General features: G+C 38.1%; 1 protein-coding gene across 2 annotated transcripts in view; it reads right to left on the bottom strand.

Moving 5' to 3' along the window:
* The window catches only part of GSK3B (glycogen synthase kinase 3 beta), a 199,592-nt gene that overhangs the window by 99,008 nt on the left and 76,246 nt on the right, over nt 1-24,338 (bottom strand). For both annotated transcript variants that reach the window (XM_082624258.1, XM_082624257.1), the window contains exon 3: nt 825-908. In XM_082624258.1, coding sequence (XP_082480384.1) covers nt 825-908 — 84 coding nt within the window. The remainder of the gene's footprint in view (nt 1-824; nt 909-24,338) is intronic.

Below are 24,338 nucleotides of genomic sequence, written 5' to 3'. Positions count from 1 at the left end.
TCCAAAGTAATGTTTATTTAACCAAAAACATGAAGTGTTTATTACTTGCCCTCCCCCTTATCCCAAACCAGTGAAGGAAGACTGAATCTGGGAAGAAGGAACAGTGAACAGATAGAAAGAAAAAGACCATGGTAAAACAGAAGAAACTGGTTTTCTATGCTTCCAACTCCAGTGAGTACAATGACATTAGCCATTGCATCTGCTAAAGAGAAAGACCAAGGGGGTCGGGGTAGGGGGCAAGGGGAATTCAAAGCATGAAATCTTCTTTAATTATCCTTTGCTTTCACAGAATTAAATGTGATCATAAATAGTGATCACTTATTAAGAAGTTCTGTAATATTATATCTTTTCCAACTTTTTCCCTAGCCAAGGATAGGTTAAACTTGCTTCCCAATGTTTAAGTCTCATTCTGGTCCTACCAAAGTCCTCCTGCTTCCCCTTCCCCTCCAACACTTCCACATAACAATATGACATCATTTTCCTCCCTCCAATAAACAGGTGAACTATCATGGGGCTCCAGAAGCACACAAGGAACACAAAAGGTTTTAAAATATATACAAATTTGCTTTAGAACTGAAGATAAGTGTTTTAAAAGAAGAAAATTCTTAAAAATTAATCCCCTCTATCATTTCATTAACATTTTCCTGATATAACTAATGATATTCAATAATCATATCTTGAGGTCAGAATCACTAGGGCCTGTGTTTTGGAATACTTCCATTCAATAAGCAAAGCTGTTTCAAGGGGAAGGGGGGATATGGACTATTTCTAGAAGAATAACAAGTCTATCACAATATTCAGTATCAATGTTCTACAAGACTTACCTTTTCACCACTTGAGTAGAAGAAATAACGCAATCGGACTATGTTACAGTGATCTAGCTTTCTCATGATTTGGAGCTCTCGGTTCTGAAAAGGAAACACATGAAAATATTTTTTAAAGGATAACTGCTATTCATATTGACTAAGATGCTTCTGAAATAACATTAAGCACTACAAAGAGCAGGCTATAGATATGTTACTAAAAAGTATCATCTATAGATCAGTCTGTGAACTATTTATTACTGTTCTGCAATAAGATAAATATAGAAATTGAGAATAAGTGCTCAGACTCTTTTATTGCAACTTGAAAGAATAATTTTATATCTATGAATCTTATAATTAAAAGTGGGGCCTATATTTTGTATTTTCTTAAAATTCACTTTTCTCATAATTCATTTTTATTGTATTTTATAAAAATATCAGTCTTCAATGAATTGGAAATTTTTAAAACCAGAACCTCACTACAAAATAGCTTGAGAAGCACTGGTCTACAGTATGTAAGAGATATCTGAAAGAAGCTATCAGTACTATAATTTTTGCAACTATAATAAAAATCAAACTTCTCACCAAACAAATAAATTTGGGTACAAAGAAAACTCTCACAAGCCCTATTATTTTCCAAGATACAGTGAAAAATCTGAGAATTAGCCCCATTAGAAGGGCTCAGTTGCCAGAGTTAAAATATGACATGCTGGAAATTGTACAGTCCTGGTAAATTTATAGATCCCACAAATAATATTCCCTTTGGGGAGTTTCAAAATTATGCTTCAGAAAATAAAACATTAAATAATATGACAACTTCCTAACACCATGAATTTTGCAGTAATAAATTTGAAGAGTACATGTATATTAACAACAATTCCAACTCTTATACTTAGCTGTCAGAAATCCAGTTAATAAAGTCCAAATTATATAACACAGAGAAAGAATACCAAAATGTCTGTTAAGCGGATAGAAAACATACAATTTCAATTAAAATGGTGATTTAGAAGAGCTAGAAACATAAAGTACATACCTGGGAATTTGGAAGGTAAATGATGTTATGGTTAGAAAACAAGGCCAAAATATAGAGGGGTGGGGGGTGTACTGCAGACAAAAAGCCTAACAAGCAGAACTGTCCTAGAGCAGAGTGGGCTCCAGTTCTTGGAAGACGGTGGCAGAAATAAGCAAATGTTCCTCCTCCTCTAGAAACTTGCAATAGACTCTATGATGGTTCTAGCATGTCCTCTAAAAGGAAATAGGAAACTCAAGATGACTCTCCTTCTGTCCCTTTAAACTGACTGTGAGAGCTGGGCTTATGTACACAGTGATATTTAAAATCCTTTTATAAAATATCCATCTTTCACTCCATTACTTGTTATAAAATGTTTATAGCTGAAGCAATAAACAGAAACTTAAGACAGTACAGTATACTTGCTTTAACAAAAATAATAACTTGTATCAGACTCTGAGTTTTGACTGTTACAGAGAAGGACACAGAAAATTTTACAAATTTCAAAACATTCCATTTCTTCCAAATTGAAGCTATTTCTGAAGTATGGCTCTACTTTGCCAATTCACATCTAGGTAGCTAGTTTTGTGGGAGAACTGTTAGTAAGCTAAGACTCACTCCTCTCAGATATTAAGATTGTTTTTAACATAGAAAGTCATGTTAAAATAAGCTATCTATTTTTCCGGACTCATTAACCAAGGTAACAGAGAACTATTAAATTCCCAGATAACAGAAGTTGTGTTAAGGTTATGCATATGATCTTTTATCAAAAAGAATGCATAAGTGAAGCAAGTACAAGGACCAAATATTTATCTAGGGACTTCCCTGGTGGCACAGTGATTAAGAATCCACCTGCCAATGCAGGGGACATGGGTTTGATCCCTGGTCCAGGAAGATCCCACATGCCAGGGAGCAACTAAGCCCATGAGCCACAACTACTGAAGCCTGCACATCTAGAGCCCGTGTTCCACAATGAGGAGCCCGTGCACTGCACCGAAGAGTAGGCCCCGCTCACCGCAACTAGAGAAAGCTCGTGCGCAGCAACGAAGACCCAATGCAGCCAAAAATAAATAAATAAATTTATAAATAAATGAATAAAAATTTTAAAATATATACAAATGAACTTTAAAAAATATTCATCTACCCTTACTTCCTGTTCATATTCTATTATTTTTGAAAGGAGGCTTAAATTTTCTCATTTTAAAATTCCCCAGGACTTCCCTGGTGGCTCAGTGGTTAAGAATCCGCCTGCCAATGCAGGGGACACGGGTTTGAGCCCTGGTCCAGGAAGATCCCACGTGCTGCAGAGCAACTAAGCCCGTCCACCACAACTACTGAGCCTGCGCTCTGGAGCCTGTGAGCCACAACTACTAACCCTACGTGCCACAACTACTGAAGCTCGCATGCCTAGAGCCCGTGCCCCACAACAAGAGAAGCCACTGCAATGAGAAGCCCACGCACCACAATGAAGAGTAGCCCCCACTCACCACAACTAGCGAAAGCCAGTGCACAGCAACAAAAGACCCAACACAGCCAGAAAAAAAAAAAATTCCCTAAAAGATCCAAAATAGAAATTTCATAGAGCAATATTTTAAATTATTAATCAAGCCAATATTAGACAAAGTTCATGTCTGAGATGCATTTAATACACAACTATCCCAAGCCTAACCATTTTTACTGAGTCATTCTTTATTAGTACACTAATGACATACTAATTCTACAGAAAAAAAATTGTTATTCTACAAATACAGTGTGCCTATTCTGTGCCAGGCATCATTTACAGTATTAAGGATATGGCAGTGAACAAGGCTAACAAAGTTCTTATCCTCATGAAACTTTCAGTCTAAGGAGGACAGGGAGGAATAAACAATATATTTTCATGTAAAGTAAGAGGATAGATCATGATAGAGAGAAAGGGCTATTATTTTAGATACAGAAGTCGGAGTAGACCTCACAAAGAAGGTAAGATCTGAACACAAACCTGAATGATATAAAAATGAGAACCATGTGAGGATATGGGGGAAGAGCACTACAGTTACAAGGAACTCCAAATATAAATGCCTAGAGGTGGGCTCGGCGTATTCAAAAATAGCTAGAAGAATAATGTGATTGCAACATGTTGAGTAAAGGAAGAGGCGGGAGACAAGGACAGAGAGGCAGGCGGTATGTCATATAAACTCTCATTAATAATGGTGAGAAACTGAATTTCACACTAAATGTAAAAGAAAGCCAATGAGGCCAAGAAAATGACATAATCAGACTTACTTTTTAAAATGATCATTCCAAAAACTAAAAATAAATTCAGGGGAGAAAGTGGATCAAGAGTTCTGTTTGAAATCTTTTTTAGACATCCAAGTGAAAATAATGAGGCTCAAGGTAGAAGTTGGGGCTGGAAATATATGTCTGGGAGTCAACCGCATAAAAGGGACTCAAAGCAAGGGGATCTAATAATATCACCTAGGGAAGAAGTTTAGAAAAATACATATATATATTCATATATCTATATATCTATATCTGTCTATCTATCTATCTACCTACCTACGTACCTATCCATCCACCTGTCCATCTGTCTGTCCGTCCACAGGTATAAAAAGGAGTAAATCAAGTGAAGTAATCAGTGAAGTAGGATGAAAAGCAAGAGAGAAGATTGCCTCAGAAGCCAAGTAAAATAAGTTTTCAGAAAAAAGGCCCTGACCATTTATATCTAAAGTTGCTGAAAGGCTGATTAAGATGAAAATAGAAGACAACTGGATATGGCAAATGCAGGATATTAGTGACTCTTACAAGAGTGATTTCAGTGGTGACAAAAGTCTGACTAGAGTGAATTAAATTGGGGTTGGGAGACAAGGGAAAGAACTAAGAAGTCAGAAAGTTCAAAAAGAAATGAGATTTTCAGCTCTAGCGGAATGAAGAGATCAGCAAATTCACTCCTCCAAAACACCTGTAAAAAGAACTGCATTGTAGAAAACAATCATTTCAGGGCTCAGGAAATCAATCAAAAGCAACAACAAATCAAAAAGCATTTATTCAAGAAACACTGCTACATATTGGAGTTATGACAGTGGGGGCTGGTGACCTTCTTGCTAGGGAATACTACCTTCCCCCACAATCACCTCCCAGCTCAGCCCACAGCTCTGCTACCCTGAGGATGCAACACCAGGTGGGGAAAATGACAGACTGGCAGAACACTAAGAAATATAACAGGGAGATCCTGAAAATGGAGAGGCTAAATAAGCTCTGCACATACCCTTGGGCTGATTTAGAGGCTGTGCACATATGCATGGGAGATCCAAGAAGGCCTTGGAGAAAGTAAAAGCTGAGGCTGACTTAAAAACTGCCTGAATTTTTAATGTACAGAACCCGTGTACAGAAGCATCCAAAAAATGATGGAAGCTTTATAAACTCAAAATGTTTCAACATAATATCTAACCAATAACTGGCTGACCACTAAGCCATGCAGACAAAGAGTAACTCCTAAGAAATGAGGAGAAAAAATTAAAATTAGAATAAAAATTTAACACAGAATTCAGGGGCTTCAAACTGGGGAGGAGAAAGATTCTATAGATTAGTTGCAGGTAAGTTACAAAAAGAAAAAGAAAAAGAAAGAAAGCCCCCAAAACAAGTTTCAGGGGGAATTAAAAAAAAATAAACAGAATCCAGAGTTGCTACAATATATTATCCAACATTTCCAACTGTCCAAGAAAATTGTGAGACCAGCAAACAACAGGAAAAGTTGACCTACACTCAGGTAAAAAAGAAAAGGAGCCAACAGAAACTGACTCTGGGTAGACACAGCTGTTGGATTTAGCAGACAAGAATACAAAGCAGCTATTATGTTCAAAGAATGTTAAGCTTCTTGACACTGGCCTTGGCAATGATTTTTTAGATTTGACACCAAAAGCAAAGGCAACAAAAACAAAAATAAACAAGTGGGACCACCTCAAATTAAAAACCTCTGCACAGCAAACTATCAACAAAATGAAAAGACAACCTATGGAATGGTATAAAATATTTGCAAATCATATATTAGATAAGGGGTTAATATCCAAAACATATAGAACTCATACAACTCAACAGCAAAATAAAGAACAAAACAAAACAACCCTCAAATAATCTGATTTAAAAATGGGCAAAGGACCTGAATAGGCATTTTTCCAAAGAAGGCATACAGATGGCCAACAAGTACATGAAAAGATGCTCAACATCACTAATCATCAGGCAATGCAAATCAAAACCACACCTGTTAGAATGGATATTATCAAAAAGGCAAGAAATAACCAGTGTTTGTGAGGATGCAGAGAAAGGGAACCTTGTAAATGTACACTGGTGCAGCCACTATGGAAAATAATAGTACACTGGTGGATGTACTACTGGTGGAAAATGTACATTGATGCAGCCACTATGGAAAATAGTATGGAGGTTCCTCAAAATATTAAAAATAGAACTATTTGAAGAGCTTTTTATGGAAATGTTACCATTTTGACCTCTATTATTTCAGTATATCATTGTAATGAATAAAGAGTTAAAAGCAGGAAAAAAAAAAAAAGAACTATCAAAGGATCCAGCAATTCCACTTCTGGGTATATATCCAAAGAAAATGAAATGACTATCTCAAAGAGATACCTGTACTGCCATGTTCACTGCAGTAATATTTACAACAGCCAAGACACAGAAACAATCTAAGTGTCCATCAACAGTTGAATGGATTAAGAAAATGTGTGTGTGTGTGTGTGAGTGTGTGTGGGGGGGGGCATTATGCTAAGTGAAATACGTCAGACAGAGAAAGACAAACACTGTACGATAACACATGTGGAATCTAAAAAAGCCCAACTCATACAAACAGACTAGAAAGGTGGCTACCAGAGGCTGGAGGTTGGGGGAAAGGGGGAGCTGGTCAAAGAATATAAACTTCAAATTATAACATAAACAAGTTCTCAGAATTTCATATACAGTATGATGACTATAATTAATAATACTGTATTGTATATCTGAAAGTTGCTGAGAGAGTAGACCTTAAATGTTCTCACTACAAAAAAGAAATAGTAATTACAAGCCGTGACATGTTAGCAGATGCTATGATGGTAATCATTTTGCTATATATAACTGCATGAAATCAAAATGTTGTACCTTAAACTTACACTATACTATACATCAATTGTATCTCAATAAAGCTGAAAAAAATTTAATATATACTAAATAAATTAATATGTTCAAACAATTAAGGGAAATTATATTTTAAAAATTAAAAAATACGATGACAACTACACAAGTAGAAAACTTCAATAAAGAAATATTAACATTTAAAACCTGGAAATACTAGAGATGAAAAGTGTAACAAAAGAAGTAAAAGATTCACTATGGGCTCAAGATAAGATTTGAGGTGACATTTTTTAAAAAATCTGTGAACTTGAAAACAGAGAATTAGAAATTATTCAATTGAAAAACCAAAGAGAAAAATAAGACAGCAGAAAAATGAACAGGGCCTCAGAGACCTGTTGTAGGATAATGTCACACCTACCAAACAACTAGAAATATGTATAAAGGCAATCAGAAAAAAGACCTACCAAAATATGGATAAAGGCAACATCAGAAAAGAGGAAAAGGAAAAAGGAGAAAAAATATATTTGAAGAAGGAATTGCTGAAAACTTCCCAAATTTGATGAAAAACACTAATCTACTGCACCATAAAGCTTAATGAACCCCCAACAGGATAAACACAAAAAAGATTCACATGGAGGCACAGCACTTTTGAACTGAAGCCACAGAAGAATAATGAAAGCAGTAACAGAAAAATGATTCATCATATACACGGGGAAAACAATATAATTAACAGCTGACTAATCATCAAACTAATGGAGGCTAGAAAGCGATTAAAAACAAAAATTCAAAATGCTGAAAGAAAAAAAACAAATAAACCCTGTCAACCAAGAATGCTATATACAGAAAAATTATTCTTCCAACAGGAAAGGAAAAATAAAAACATCCTCAGATTTTTTTTTTAATGGTGAATATTCTATGGCAGAAAGCCTATCTTTAAAAAATACTAAAGCAAGTCTCTCAGGCTGAAAGGAAATGACACCAGAAGGTAATTCAAATACACAAGGAGAAATAAGACCACTACAAATGGTAAATATAAATGGGAAAATAGAAAAAAACTACACATTTTTTCTTTTCTTAATTTCATCAGACATAAACTGTACAAAGCAATTATGATAACAGTGTATTAGTAGGCTTATAACAGAAATAGATATAATACATATAACAATAATAGCAGGAAGGAGAAAGGAGAAAATGAAGGTATTTTGGGAAAAAGGTGCTATATTTTACTGGAATTAAGTAAGTAACTAAACTGAAGCAGACTGTGATAAACTGAAATGCACATTGTAATTACTAAAGCAGCCACTAAGAAAATAATTTTTTTAATATTAAAAATCAACACTGGGGGCTTCCCTGGTGGCACAGTGGTTGAGAGTCCACCTCTCGATGCAGGGGACATGGGTTCGTGCCCCGGTCTGGGAAGATCCCACATGCCGCGGAGTGGCTGGGCCCATGAGCCATGGCCGCTGAACCTGTGTGTCCGGAGCCTGTGCTCCACAATGGGAGAGGCCACAACAGTGAGAGGCCTGTGTACCACACAAAAAAAAACAAAAAACACTGGACCTAAAATGGTACACTAAAAAACTTGTTCAATACAAAGGGAGGCAATAAATGAGACTGGAGGATCAAAAACAACATGAGAGATATAGAAAACAAAGAGCAACATGCAGGGGTAAATCTAGTCATATGAAAAACTATGTAAAATGTGATTGAGCATACAAAGGCAAAGATTGTCAGACTGGAGAAGAAAGCAAGCTCCAACTATATTCTTTCTATAATAGGCATGCTTTAGATTCAGATTCAAAGACATAATAACTTGAGCATAAAATGATGGAAAAAGATATGCCATGAAAACAGCAACAAAAGAGATCTGGAGTGGAAATGTTATTAGCAAAGTAAATTTTAAGAGTGATAGAAATATTCCCATTTCCTACCAGATAAAGTCTAAATCACTTCATAATCTCGTCCCTCTTTATCAACTCAATATTACCCTCCACTCAAGGCCAATGCGATCATAACTAGATCCCACTTCTCACTCTTCTTGAGTATATTATTTCATTCCCAGTTCTAAGCCACTGATCACACTTAGCATCACTGGAATGTCTCTACCCTCCCTCCCTCCTACATATATTCTACCCATCCTTTAAGTTCCTATTTAACTCCCACCTCTTCAAGGCCATCTCCAGCTGCCCCCACTCACACTAATCTTTTCCAATATCTAAATTCCTGTAGCACCTAGGAATTATTTTGGAGTTTATTATATACTCTATTAGCTTTGTTTTATTTTACAACTATAGTTCAGTGCTGTTATATAAAGCACTGTTTTTCAAAAAGTAGCTTATAAAAATCAGATATATCACTGGAGACACACACACACACACACACACACACACACACACCCCTTGCCCAACTAGCTTACTATAAGTGCCTTTAGAGCAAAATATGAATTTTGTCTCTTTCTATACCACCCACAGCGTTCTCAAAGCCTAGCCAAATTAATAGTTTCACTTGCTAGTTCATCTCATCTCCTTATTTTCTAGACAATGGAGTAGCCAGGGCTTGGTCTCTCACCTCTTTTCAGCTATATCAATTATCTCTTCCAGTCTCAGGGCTTTAAAGGCTGATGACTCCCAATTTTATATTGCCAGACCAGATCTTTCCTATGTAATACTCCAGAATCATCTAGCCAACTGCCTACTTGACAATTCTTCTAATATACATCTCAACTTGATATATCGTAAGTAAAATTCCTGATCTTCCTTAAACCTGTTCAACTCATAGTCTCCCTGTCTCAATTATTGACATTTCCACTATTCCAGCCGTGCAGGCCAAAAATTTGAAATCTTGATTCCTCTTTCTCTCTGACCTCATCTTCAATCTGTCAAGAAATACTGTTGGCTCCACCTTCAAAATATTTCCAAGATCCCAGCAACTGCACTGTGAAGCAATTTAATAGAAACGGAAATTTATGTTTACACAAAAAACCTACAGTTGAATGTTCATAGCTGAATTCAGAATAGCTACCAGATAGATGTCTTTCAATGGGCGAATGGATAAACAAATTGTGGTACATACATACTATGGAATGCTAGTTAGTAATAAGAAAAGAGAACCAATTATTGATACATGCAACAACTTTGATGAATCTCCAGAGAATTATGCTGGGCAAATAAAGCCAGTCTCAAAAGGTAACACACTGTATATGACTTCATTTATATAGCATTCTTCAAGTAACAATATTACAGAAATGGGGAACAGATTACTGATTGTTGCAAGGGGTTAAACTGGAGGTTGGGAGTAGAAAGATGGTGGGGAGAGAAATGAGTATGGTTATAAAAGGGCAGTAAGTGGGTCCTTGTGATGGTGGAACTGTTCCGTATCTTGACTGTAGTAGTAAATACACAAACCTACATATATAATAAACTTGGGGAGAATTAAAACATACACACAAACACACACATACAAAGTAGTACAAGAAGATATGGAGAAATGTGAAAAGGACTGGTGGATCACACTAACGTCAATATCCTGGTTGATACTGTACTATAGTTTTGCAAGATGTTATCATGGAGGAAAACTGGGGAAAGGGTACAAGAGATCTCCCAGTATTATTTCTTACTATTAACTGCATGGTTATCTACAATTATCTCAATATAAAAACTATTTATATGTGTGTCTGTGTGTGTATATATATATATATGCATGTGTGTGTGTATCTCCAGGATCGGATCATTTCTCACCACCTCCCTAGTGCAAGTCTTTTTGGAGGCTTTTGCCTAAATCACCAAGTTACTTCCTAAATGGCCTTTCAGCTTCCCCTGTTCACCTTCCATATGCTCAACAAAGCAGGTAGAGTGACCTTACATTTTAAAATGTAAGTCAGATGGTGGCATTTCTCTGCTTAAAATCTCCAGTGGTTCCCCACTTTGAACAGAGCGAAAGCCAAAAACCCTTACTATGGCTAACAAGGCTTCTACCAATTACCCCACCCACCACCACTCCCACTGTCCTTACTCAGTGACCTCACTACTTGATGCTCTCTCACTCCTCACCTACCATACTAACCATCCAGCTGTTCCTCATATACTTCAGACACCCCTGGCAGAGTTTTTGTATTTGCTATTCCCTCCATCTGGAACCATCTTCTCCTAAATATCTGAATATCAGTCCCTTTCACCTACTTTACATGTTTCCTCAAATGCCACATTGTCACACCTTGGCACTCACTCCTAGCATTCCTTCTCCTCCCTCTTCTTTGCTGTTTTTCCTCTCCAGAGCAACAAATTACTGAACATATTATATCTATCTCAGATATTTATTCATTATTGTCCATCTCTCCCCATTAAAATATAAGCTCTAAAATGGCATAGATTTTTGTTTTGTCCAGGTTACGTTATCCCCCAAACCTAGAACAAGACCCAGGCCAGATGAAGTGCTCAATAATCAACTGGTGAATTACTTAAATTGATGACATAAAATAATACCCCTGTTGACAAAAATGATACATCACATGATGCATTTCACTGTAAGAAATGTCACTGCCAGTCAGAAAAATGAAGGAGGAACTACAGAGACAAGTAAGTTCCCAAATCATGAAACTCAATCCTTCACAACACAAAGACTGCTCCCCAGTTCAGAAGAATTAAGCTGTGATGTCTACCTTCTCTCAAATCACTCTCCAACTTATCATTCAAGATTAAGACCTAGTCAAGGGCCCTATACTCAGAGGGCAACAATGCAGACCTGAAAATAACCACTTCAGTCAGGGTCTAGCCCATGAAAAAGCATGTACTTATTTTTTTATTGACATATACTCTTAAGTATGTCAGTGAAAGACTATACTTACGTGTCAATGAAAGAATATTTTTTAGAGTATATGTCAATGAAAGAACTCAGGAAGATACAATTACCTTAACAAAGCCTTGCAAGATGCACTGATGTGAAAGAACCTACCAATTCAACTGAAAAGTCTCCATGCCTAATTCCCTATCCTCACTCACTCACTCCCCTGCAAAACATCCCAAGTTTTTCTATTCAATATGGAAGTATCACCAACAGTCAGGTACTACATGGCAATGACCAGATAAAATTGCCCTCAATAAACCCTAAATTTAAGCTTAGTTGTTATCTAGCCCAAACCGTGTCTGTGAATGTAAACCATGTAACCACAACTTTGAGGGGAATCCACAGCAAGATACTCTGTCATACAAATCATGAACTCCCCATTATCTGATACTGAAATACATGATCTGCTTAATATTTCTCATTTTGAATGTTTATCTTGACTGTAAACTCCTTGAATGCACATATTCTATCATATCCCTTCTTGTGACCTACATAACATCTAATTTAGTCCTTTGCACACAGTATATACAGACTGAGTTGGCTAGCCTTAGCTTACACTTGATCCTGTAACTCAAAAAGTCACTGAAGGTTTTTTAGTGGAAGGGTAAGGTAAGGGAGCTTATTCAGATAAATCTGACTAGATCATCCCAAGCTAAAGATGGTAAAATCTAATTTGAAGAGAGAAGGTCCTGATACTTGGATACTGCTTCACAGCTTTAAAAAGGTATTTTATACAACTTCCCTCATATTATTCTGAGGAAAAAAAAACCTTATAAGCATTAAATATTTCCGCTTATATCTTACCAACAGAAAACAAATCCAGAGAAGTGAACTAACTTGTCCAATTTACTTAATAAAGGGCTCTATTCAATATTTTTTGAGCATTAGGAAAATGAAAAACTAGTAATGGTGGCAAAGAGGCATAAACAAGTACAGATATTATAATCACCAAGATTTGTAACTGAAAACTAGAAAAAAAATTAAGGGAACTAAATAAAGAGAAAGACATTCCCTAATCTATTCCCTAATAGATTAGAAGACTTTACATTAAGATGGCACTCCCAAAATTTAATGTAAGCCTATCAAAATTCCAGCTGCATTTTTTTAAGATAATGACAAGATGACCATAAAATTCATATAGAAATGCAAGGGACTCAAATGAGCCAAAATAATCTTACTAAAGAAGAAAAAAGTTGGAGGACTCACACTTCCAGATTTCATATTGTACTACAAAGCTAAAGTAATGAAGTCAGTGTGGTGGTGGCACAGACACATATATAGATCAATGCACTTAAACTGAGAGTCCAGAAATGCCTACATTTATTTGATAAAGACTGCCAAGACAATTCAATAGGAAAAGAATAATGCTGTCAACAAATGGAACCTGGACAACTGGATATCCCCATGCAAAAAAGAATTATAAAACTCTTAAAAGAAATCAAAAGAGTAAATCTTTGTGACCTTGGGTTAGGCAAAGATCCTTAGATGTAACACCAGAGCACGCACACACACACGCACACACGCGCGTGCGCACACACACACACACACACAGAAAAAAACAGATAAACTGGGTTTCATCAAAATGAAAAACACGTGTACTTCAAAGGAAACTATCAAGAAAGTGGAAAGACAACCTACAGACTGGAAAAAACATTTGTAAATTATATATCTGGTAAGGGGCTGGTATCCAGAATTAAGAACTCTATTCAAGAATAAAGAGATTTTTTTAAACATCTTTATTGGAGTATAATTCCTTTAAAATCTATTTTTAAATGAGCAAAGGAAGGACTTCTGGTCTCCAGTCTGGCATAGGAGCTTGGAAGTCATCCCTCCCATCTTCACAAGAAAAGAGCTGAATAAACTGAAAACCAACCCTCTTAAGTCCATCAGAGAACTGAGGTCACAGGGCAAGCTGCTGCCCTAAAAACTGCAGACAAACAGGCAGACACACAGAATCACAGCTTACTGGAGGAGAAGCCCAGGAGCAGAAATTGCCTGTAGAACCAGTACCAGTACAGGAAAACTTAAACTGTAACTGACAGAGGTGCAAGTGTGAACAAATCTCAAGAGTTAAAAACTCCAGAGGGTGGACCACACTTTTCTCAGTTTTACCTCCAGGAGCCTTACCAGGTTCTCACAGTGAATATCTAAGAAACATCTGCTGGAAGCAGGAAGAAGAAAAAAGTAGCCATTTAAAAATGGGCCTAGAGCATTCTCTTCTTCTTAAGACTTCCCATAAGAAAAACTATTCTAACAGAGCTAACTGAACTGGGGGAAAGGAAATGCCCAACTCTAGCCTTGTGTAGACGTCCAAGTGGGGGAAGTGAAATAACCAACTCTAACCTCATCTAGCCTTCCATGTGAAGGAAGGGAAATATAAAAACTCCAGCCCTCTCCAGCCTTCTTGTCTCACCTATTGGGGGCAGGAAGAACAAAAAGTTGAGAAACATATATAAAGGTCAAGCCCAGAACACAGGCTCATTAAGACACTGAGACAATTTTAGGAATATAGAACACTTTCCCTCCCTCCACACATTACCACCACTTATATAGGGCTTTCCTATAATAGCAGAGAAATATAATGGAAAGAACTGCATGTCTCAGACTTTATTTAAGAAGAGTTTTCTCAGGAAACCCAAAGACGAGAGGAGAGACAAAATAAAAGGCCACCAGAGGAAATTTTAACTTCTGGCACCTACAGCTACAGTAAACAGTAAACACAGTCTAATTCTTGCCAGATAAACATAAAACCTCACACTAAAGGCCTATATATTTTCTTAAGTGACTTTTACTCAGTATATCATGTCCAGTTTTCATCATAACATCACAAGGAATACTAGAAGACAAAAATCAGAGTGTCAATACACAGAGAGCAGGCATCAGAACTGAACATAGCAGAGATATTAGAATTATCAGAGTAGGAATTTAAAACAACTGATTATTATGCTAAGGACTCTAATCAAAAAAGTAGGTAACACACAAGAACAGATGGATAATGTATACAGAGAGAGATGGAAACTCTAAGAAAGATTCAAAAGAAATAAAAAACACTGTAACAGAAATTAACAATGTCTTTGATGCATTCATCAATACACTGGACATGGCCAAGGAAGGAATCGGTGAGCTTGAAGAAATGTCCATAGAAACTTCCAAAACTGAAATGCAAAGAGAACAAAGAATGAAAGAGACAAAATACAATATCCAAGAACAACGTGGGACAATTACAAAAGGTGTAACACACGCATAATGGGAATAACACAAGGAGAAAAGAAAAAACAGAAAAAGCATTTGAAGCAATAATTGAGAATTTCTCAAAATTAGTATCATAGACTAAACCACAGGTATAGGAAGAGGACAAATACCAAAAAATCTACACCTAAGTATATCATATTTAAAATGCAAAAGATCAAAGACAAAGAGGAAATCTTGAAAGAAGCCAGAGGAGGGGAGAATAAAAACTCACTTATTGACAAGCGAAGATAAAAAATTACTTGGACTTCTCCTCAAAAGTCATACAAGCAAGGGAAGAATAAAGTAAAATATTTGAAGTGTTGAAAGGAAAAACCCCCAACACTCAAGAATTCTGTATCCAGCAAAATTATTCTTCAAATGTAAAGGAGAAATAGAGATTTTTCTCAGAAAAATAAAAATTGACGGAATTTGTCAAGAGTAGACCTGCTATCCAAGAAATGTTAAAACATAAAATTCATGAGAAGGAAGAAAAATGACACAGGTAATATCAGGTCTGTATAAAGAAAGAGCATTAGAAAAAGAATAATAAAAGTAAAATATATTTTATTTTTCTTATTCTTAATTGATCTAACATATAACCATTTGTTCAAAATAATAACAGCAACAATGCATTCAGTGATGATATCTTACAGATTAGTGATATTAATGATAGCAATGTCATATGGAATGGAAAGGGGGAACTGGGAATACTCTGCCCTGAGGTACTTTCACTATCAGTGAAGTAGTATAGTGTTAATTGAAAATGGACTTCAAAAAGTAGTAAAATGGGGCTTCCCTGGTGGCGCAGTGGTTGAGAGTCCGCCTGCCAATGCACGGGACACGGCTTCATGCCCCGGTCTGGGAAGATCCCACATGCCGCGGAGCAGCTGGGCCTGTGAGCCATGGCTGCTGAGCCTGTGCGTCTGGAGCCTGTGCTCCGCAACGGGAGAGGCCACAACAGTGAGAGGCCCGCATACCACAAAAAAAAAAAAAAAAAAGTAGTAAAATGTACATTGTAGACTCAAGTACAACTACTGAATAAAGTTAAAAAGAAAAGTAGAACTTCGGGGGAAGATGGCAGAAGAGTAAGACGCGGAAGTCACCTTCCTCCCCACAGATACTCCAGAAATACAGCTACACGTGGAACAACTCCTACAGAACACCTACTGAACGCTGGCAGACCTCAGACATCCCAAAAGGCAAGAAACTCCCCCACGTACCTGGGTAGAGCAAAAGAAAAAAGAATAAACAGAGACAAAAGGATAGGGACGGGACCTGCACCAGTGGGAGGGAGCCTTGAAGGAGGAAAGGTTTCCACACACTAGGAAGCCCCTTCGTGGGCGGAGACTGCAGGTGGCAGAGGGGGAAAGCTTCCAAGTCGCGGAGGAGAGCACAGCAACAGGGGTGTGGAGGGCAAAGCGGAGAGATTCCCGCACAGAGGATCGGTGCTGACCGGCACTCATCAGCCCGAGAGGCTTGTCTGCTCGCCGGCCAGGGCGGGCGGGGCTGGGAGCTGAGGCTCCGGCTTCCATCAGATCACAGGGAGAGAACTGGGGCTGGCGGCATAAACACAGCCTGAAAGGGGCTAATGCGCCACAGCTAGCTGGGAGGGAGTCCGGGAAAAAGTCTGGACCTGCCAAAGAGGCAAGAGCCTTTTTCTTCCTTCTTTGTTTCCTGTTGCTGAGGAGAGGGGATTATAAGCGCTGCTTAAATGAGCTCCAGAGACAGGCGCGAGCCGCGGCTGAAAGCGCGGACCCCAGAGATGGGCGTGGGGCGCTGGGGCTGCTGCTGCCACTGCCAAGAGGCCTGTGTGCGAGCGCAGGTCACTGTCCCCTTCCGGGGAGCCTGTGCAGCCCTTCACTGCCGGGGTCCCGGGATCCAGGGACGGCTTCCCCGGGAGAGCGCACAGCGTGCCTCGGGCTGGTGCAATGTCACGCCGACCTCTGCCGCCGCAGGCTCGCCCCGCACTCCGTGCTCCTCCCTCCCCACCGGCCTGAGTGAGGCAAAGTCCCCGAAGCGGCTGCTCCTTCAACCCTGTCCTGCCTGAGCGAAGAAGAGACGCCCGCCGTCAACCTACACGCAGAGGCGGGGCCAAATCCAAACCTGAGCCCTGGGAGCTGTAAGAACAAAGAAGAGAAAGGGAAATCTCTCCCAGCAGCCTCAGAAGCAACGGATTAAAGCTCCACAATCAACTTGATGTACCCTGCATCTGTGGAATACATGAATAGACAACGAATCATCCCAAACTGAGGAGTCTGAGCCGTGTGGATGAAAGATTCTTGGTGCTGTAGCCAGGAGACAGTGCTGTGCCTCTGAGGTGGGAGAGCCAACTTCAGGACACTGGTCCACAAGAGACCTCCCAGCTCCACATAATATCAAACAGCGAAAATCTTCCAGAGATCTCCATCTCAACACCAGCACCCAGCTTCACTCAACGACCAGCAAGCTACACTGCTGGACACCCTATGCCAAACAACTAGCAAGACAGGAACACAATGCCACCCATTAGCAGAGAGGCTGCCTAAAATCATAAAAAGGCCACAGATAACCCAAAACACACCACCAGACGTGGACCTGCCCACCAGAAAGACAAGATCCAGCCTCATCCACCAGAACACAGGAACTAGTCCCTTCCACCAGGAAGCCTACACAACCCACGGAACCAACCTTAGCCACTGGGGACGGACACCAAAAACAACGGGAACTACGAACCTGCAGCCTGCAAAAAGGACACACCAAACACAGTAAGATAAGCAAAATGAGAAGACAGAAAAACACACAGCAGGAGAAGGAGCAAGATAAAAACCCACCAGACCTAACAAATGAAGAGGAAATAGGCAGTGTACCTGAAAAAGAATTCAGAATAATGATGGTAAAGATGATCCAAAATCTTGGAAATAGAATAGACAAAATGCAAGAAACAGTTAACAAGGACCTAGAAGAACTAAAGATGATACAAGCAATGATTAGAAACACAATAAATGAAATGAAAAATACTCTAGATGGGATCAACAGCAGCAAAACTGAGGCAGAAGAACGGATAACTGAGGTGGAAGATAAAATAGTGGAAATAATTACTGCAGAGCAGAATAAAGAAAAAAGAATGAAAAGAACTGAGGACAGTCTCAGAGACCTCTGGGACAATATTAAACACACCAACATTCGAATTATAGGGGTTCCAGAAGAAGAAGAGAAAAAGAAAGGGACTGAGAAAATATGTGAAGAGATTATAGTTGAAAACTTCCCTAATATGGGAAAGGAAATAGTTAATCAAGTCCAGGAGGCACAGAGAGTCCCATACAAGATAAATCCAAGGAGAAATACGCCAAGACACATATTAATCAAACTGTCAAAAATTAAATACAAAGAAATCATATTAAAAGCAGCAAGGGAATAACAACAAATAACACATAAAGGAACCCCCATAAGGTTAACAGCTGATCTCTCAGCAGAAACTCTGCAAGCCAGAAGGGACTGGCAGGACATATTTAAAGTGATGAAGGAGAAAAAACCTGCAACCAAGATTACTCTACCCAGCAAGGATCTCATTCAGATTTGATGGAGAAATTAAAACGTTTACAGACAAGCAAAAGCTGAGAGAGTTCAGCACCACCAAACCAGCTTTACAACAAATGCTAAAGGAACTTCTCTAGGCAAGAAACACAAGAGAAGGAAAAGACCTACAACAACAAACCCAAAACAATTAAGAAAATGGGAATAGGAACATACATATCGATAATTACCTTAAATGTAAATGGACTAAATGCTCCCACCAAAAGACACATATTGGCTGAATGGATACAAAAACAAGACCCATATATATGCTGTCTACAAGAGACCCACTTCAGACCTAGAGACACATACAGACTGAAAGTAAGGGGATGGAAAAAGATATTCCATGCAAATGGAAACCAAAAGAAAGCTGGAGTAGCAATTGTCATATCACACAAAATACACTTTAAAATAAAGACTAGTACAACAGACAAAGAAGGACACTACATAATCCAAGAGGAAGATATAACCATTGTAAATATTTATGCACCCAACATAGGAGCACCTCAATACATAAGGAAAATACTAACAGCCATAAAAGGGGAAATCGACAGTAACACAATCATAGTAGGGGGTTTTAACACCCCACTTTCACCAATGGACAGATCATCCAAAATGAAAATAAATAAGGAAACACAAGCTTTAAATGATACATTAAACAACATGGACTTAATTGATATTTATAGGACATTCCATCCAAAAACAACAGAATACACATTTTTCTCAAGTGCTCATGGAACATTCTCCAGGATAGATCATATCTTGGGTCACAAATCAAGCCTTGGTAAATTTAAGAAAATTGAAATTCTATCAAGTATCTTTTCTGACCACAATGCTATGAGACTAGACATCAATTACAGGAAAAGATCTGTAAAAAATACAAACACATGGAGGCTAAACAATACACTACTCAATAACGAAGTAATCACTGAAGAAATCAAAGAGGAAATTAAAAAATACCTAGAAACAAATGACAATGGAGACACGAAGACCCAAAACCTATGGGACGCAGCAAAAGCAGTTCTAAGGGGGAAGTTTATAGCAATACAATCCCACTTTAAGAAACAGAAAACATCTCGAGCAAACCACCTGACCCTGCACCCACAGCAATTAGAGAAAGAAGAACAAAAAACCCCCAAAGCTAGCAGAAGGAAAGAAATCATAAAAATCAGATCAGAAATAAATGAAAAAGAAATGAAGGAAACGATAGCAAAGATCAATAAAACTAAAAGCTGGTTCTTTGAGAAGATAAACAAAATAGACAAACCATTAGACAGACTCATCAAGAAAAAAAGGGAGAAGACTCAAATCAATAGAATTAGAAATGAAAAAGGAGAAGTAACAACTGACACTGCAGAAATACAAAAGATCATGAGAGATTACTACAAGCAACTCTATGCCAATAAAATGGACAACCTGGAAGAAATGGACAAATTCTTAGAAATGCACAACCTGCCAAGACTGAATCAGGAAGAAATAGAAAATATGAACAGACCAATCACAAGCACTGAAATTGAAACTGTGATTAAAAATCTTCCAACAAACAAAAGCCCAGGACCAGATGGCTTCACAGGCGAATTCTATCAAACATTTAGAGAAGAGCTAACACCCATCCTTCTCAAACTCTTCCAAGCAATTTCAGAGGAAGGAACACTCCCAAACTCATTCTATGAGGCCACCATCACCTTGATACCAAAACCAGGCAAGGATGTCACAAAGAAAGAAAACTACAGACCAATATCACTGATGAACATAGATGCAAAAATCCTCAACAAAATACTAGCAAACAGAATCCAACAGCACATTAAAACGATCATACACCATGATCAAGTGGGGTTTATTCCAGGAATGCAAGGATTCTTCAATATACACAAATCAATCAATGTGATACACCATATTAAGAAATTGAAGGAGAAAAACCATATGATCATCTCAATAGATGCAGAGAAAGCTTTCGACAAAATTCAACACCCATTTATGATAAAAACCCTGCAGAAAGTAGGCACAGAGGGAACTTTCCTCAACATAATAAAGGCCATATATGACAAACCCACAGCCAACATTGTCCTCAATGGTGAAAAACTGAAACCATTTCCACTAAGATCAGGAACAAGACAAGGCTGCCCACTCTCACCACTCTTATTCAACTTAGTTTTGGAAGTTTTAGCCACAGCAATCAGAGAAGAAAGGGAAATAAAAGGAATCCAAATTGGAAAAGAAGAAGTAAAGCTGTCACTATTTGCAGATGACATGATACTATACACAGAGAATCCTAAAGATGCTACCAGAAAACTACTAGAGCTAATCAATGAATTTAGTAAAGTAGCAGGATACAAAATTAATGCACAGAAATTTCTGGCATTCCTGTACACTAATGATGAAAAATCTGAAAATGAAATCAAGAAAACACTCCCATTTACCATTGCAACAAAAAGAATAAAATATCTAGGAATAAACCTACCTAAGGAGACAAAAGACCTGTATGCAGAAAATTATAAGACACTGATGAAAGAAATTAAAGATGATACAAATAGATGGAGAGATATACCATGCTCCTGGATTGGAAGAATCAATATTGTGAAAATGACTCTACCACCCAAAGCAATCTACAGATTCAATGCAATCCCTATCAAACTACCACTGGCATTTTTCACAGAACTAGAACAAAAAATTTCAAAATTTGTTTGGAGAAACAAAAGACCCCGAATAGCCAAAGCAATCTTGAGAACGAAAAATGGAGCTGGAGGAATCAGGCTCCCTGACTTCAGACTATACTACAAAGCTACAGTAATCAAGACAGTGTGGTACTGGCACAAAAACAGAAAGATAGATCAATGGAACAGGATAGAAAGCCCAGAGATAAACCCACGCACATATGGTCACCTTATCTTTGATAAAGGAGGCAGGAATGTACAGTGGAGAAAGGACAGCCTCTTCAATAAGTGGTGCTGGGAAAACTGGACAGGGACATGTAAAAGTATGAGATTAGATCATTCCCTAACACCATACACAAAAATAAGCTCAAAATGGATTAAAGACCTAAATGTAAGGCCAGAAACTATCAAACTCTTAGAGGAAAACATAGGCAGAACACTCTGTGACATAAATCACAGCAAGATCTTTTTGGACCCACCTCCTAGAGAAATGGAAATAAAAACAAAGATAAACAAATGGGACCTATTGAAACTTCAAAGCTTTTGCACAGCAAAGGAAACCATAAAGAAGACCAAAAGACAACCCTCAGAATGGGAGAAAATATTTGCAAATGAAGCAACTGACAAAGGATTAATCTCCAAAATTTATAAACAGCTCATGCAGCTCAATAGCAAAAAAACAAACAACCCAATCCAAAAAATGGGCAGAAGACTTAAATAGGCACTTCTCCAAAGAAGATATAGAATGCCAACAAACACATGAAAGAATGCTCAACATTATTAATCATTAGAGAAATGCAAATCAAAACTACAATGAGATATCATCTCACACCAGTCAGAATGGCCACCATCAAGAAATCTAGAAACAATAAATGGTGGAGAGGGTGTGGAGAAAAGGGAACACTCTTGCACTGCTGGTGGGAATGTGAATTGGTACAGCCACTATGGAGAACAGTATGGAGGTTCCTTAAAAAACTACAAATAGAACTACCATATGACCCAGCAATCGCACTACTGGGCATATACCCTAAGAAAACCGTAATTCAAAAAGAGACATGTACCAAAATGTTCATTGCAGCTCTATTCACAATAGCCCGGAGCTGGAAACAACCTAAGTGTCCATCATCAGATGAATGGATAAAGAAGATGTGGCACATATATACAATGGAATATTACTCAGCCATAAAAAGAAACGAAACTGAGCTATTTGTAATGAGGTGGATGGACCTAGAGTCTGTCATAGAGTGAAGTAAGTCAGAAAGAGAAAGACAAATACCGTATGCTAACACATATATATGGAATTAAAAAAAAAATGTCATGAAGAACCTAGGGGTAAAACGGGAATAAAGACACAGACCTACTTGAGAATGGACCTGAGGATATGGGGAGGGGGAAGGGTAAGCTGTGACAAAGCGAGGGAGAGGCATGGACATATATACACTGCCAAACGTGGGGTAGATAGCTGGTGGGAAGCAGCCGCATAGCACAGGGGGATCAGCTTGGTGCTTTGTGACTGCCTGGAGGAGTGGGATGGGGAGGGTGGGAGGGAGACGCAAGAGGGAGGGGATGTGGGAACATGTGTATGTGTATAGCTGATTCACTTTGTTATAGAGCAGAAACTAACACACCATTGTTAAGCAATTATACTCCAATAAAGATAAAAAAAAAAACTAAAAAAAAAAAAAAAAAGACATCCAAATTGGAAAAATAAGTAAAATTATTTCTGTTTACAGATGAGATGATCTTACATGTAGAAAACCCTGAAGAATTAAAAACAAAAAAATCCCACAAAGCCCTGTTAGAAATAAGAAACGATTTCAGCAAAGTTTTAGGATACTAAAGTAAAATGAATACAAAAATTGATTGCATTTCTATAAACTCAAAGTGACCAATCAAAAAAGAAAGCAATCGGGCTTCCCTGGTGGCGCAGTGGTTGAGAGTCCGCCTGCTGATGCAGGGGACACGGGTTCGTGCCCTGGTCCGGGAAGATGACACATGCCGCGGAGCGGCTGGGCCCGTGAGCCATGGCCGCTGAGCCTGTGCGTCCGGAGCCTGTGCTCCGCAACGGGAGAGGCCACAGCAGTGAGAGGCCCATGTACCGCAAAAAAAAAAAAAAAAAAAAGCTAGAGTAAAAATGGACATGATATTAGAGAAAGAACAAACAAATAGATCACTGGATCAGAACAGAGAGTACAGAAATAGCCCCAGGTATAATTAACTGAACTTTGACAAAGGAACAAAGGCATTTCAAAGGAGAAAGGATAGTCTTTTCAACAAATAGTGCTGTAACAACTGAACAGCAAAGAAATGAATCTCGACACCGATCTTACATCTTTCACAAAAATTAACTCAAAATGGATCACATACCTAAATGTAAAAGGGAAAACTATAAAACACTACAAGATAATATGGGAGAAAATTTAGGTGTCCTTGCTTTGGGCAGTGACTTTTTAGATGCAACTCCAAAAGCACAATCCACGAAAGAAAAAAGTTGTAAATTGGACTTTTCACTAAAATTAAAAATTTCTGGTCTAAGACACTAATGAAAAGACAAGTCACAGACTGGGAGAAAAGCACTGGAAAACACTTACCTGATAAAGAACTGTTAACTAAAATATACAAAGAACCCTTAAAACTCAATAGAAGAAAACAGTCAACCATTAGTAATGGGCAAAAGACTTGAAAGGACACCTCATCAAAGAAGATATATGGATGGCATATAGGCATATGAAAAGATGCTCAACACTGTATTTCATCGGGAAGTGCAAATTTAAACAACAGTGAGATACTACTGCACTCCTATTAGCATGGCTAAAACCCAAAACACTGGTAACACCAAAGGCTGGTAAGGATGCAGAGCAACAGGAACTCTCATCAACGCTGGTGGGAATACAAAATTATTCTGTGCAGTCACTTTGGAAGATAATTGGGCAGTTTCTTGAAAAACTGAACCATACTCTTACCATACAATCTAGCAACTGTGCTACTTGGTATTTACCCAAATGACCTGAAAACTTATATCCACACAAAAACCTGCACATGAATGTTTACAGCAACTTTATTCATAATTGCCAAAACCTGGAAGCAACCAAGATGTCCTTCAATAAGCAAATAAAAAAAACAAATTGCAGTATATGCATATAATTG

Source organism: Mesoplodon mirus (genome assembly GCF_964341445.2).
Source record: "Mesoplodon mirus genome assembly, chromosome: 6".
NCBI classification, from domain to species: Eukaryota; Metazoa; Chordata; class Mammalia; order Artiodactyla; family Ziphiidae; genus Mesoplodon; species Mesoplodon mirus.
This window is presented reverse-complemented; position numbering and strand designations above follow the sequence as displayed.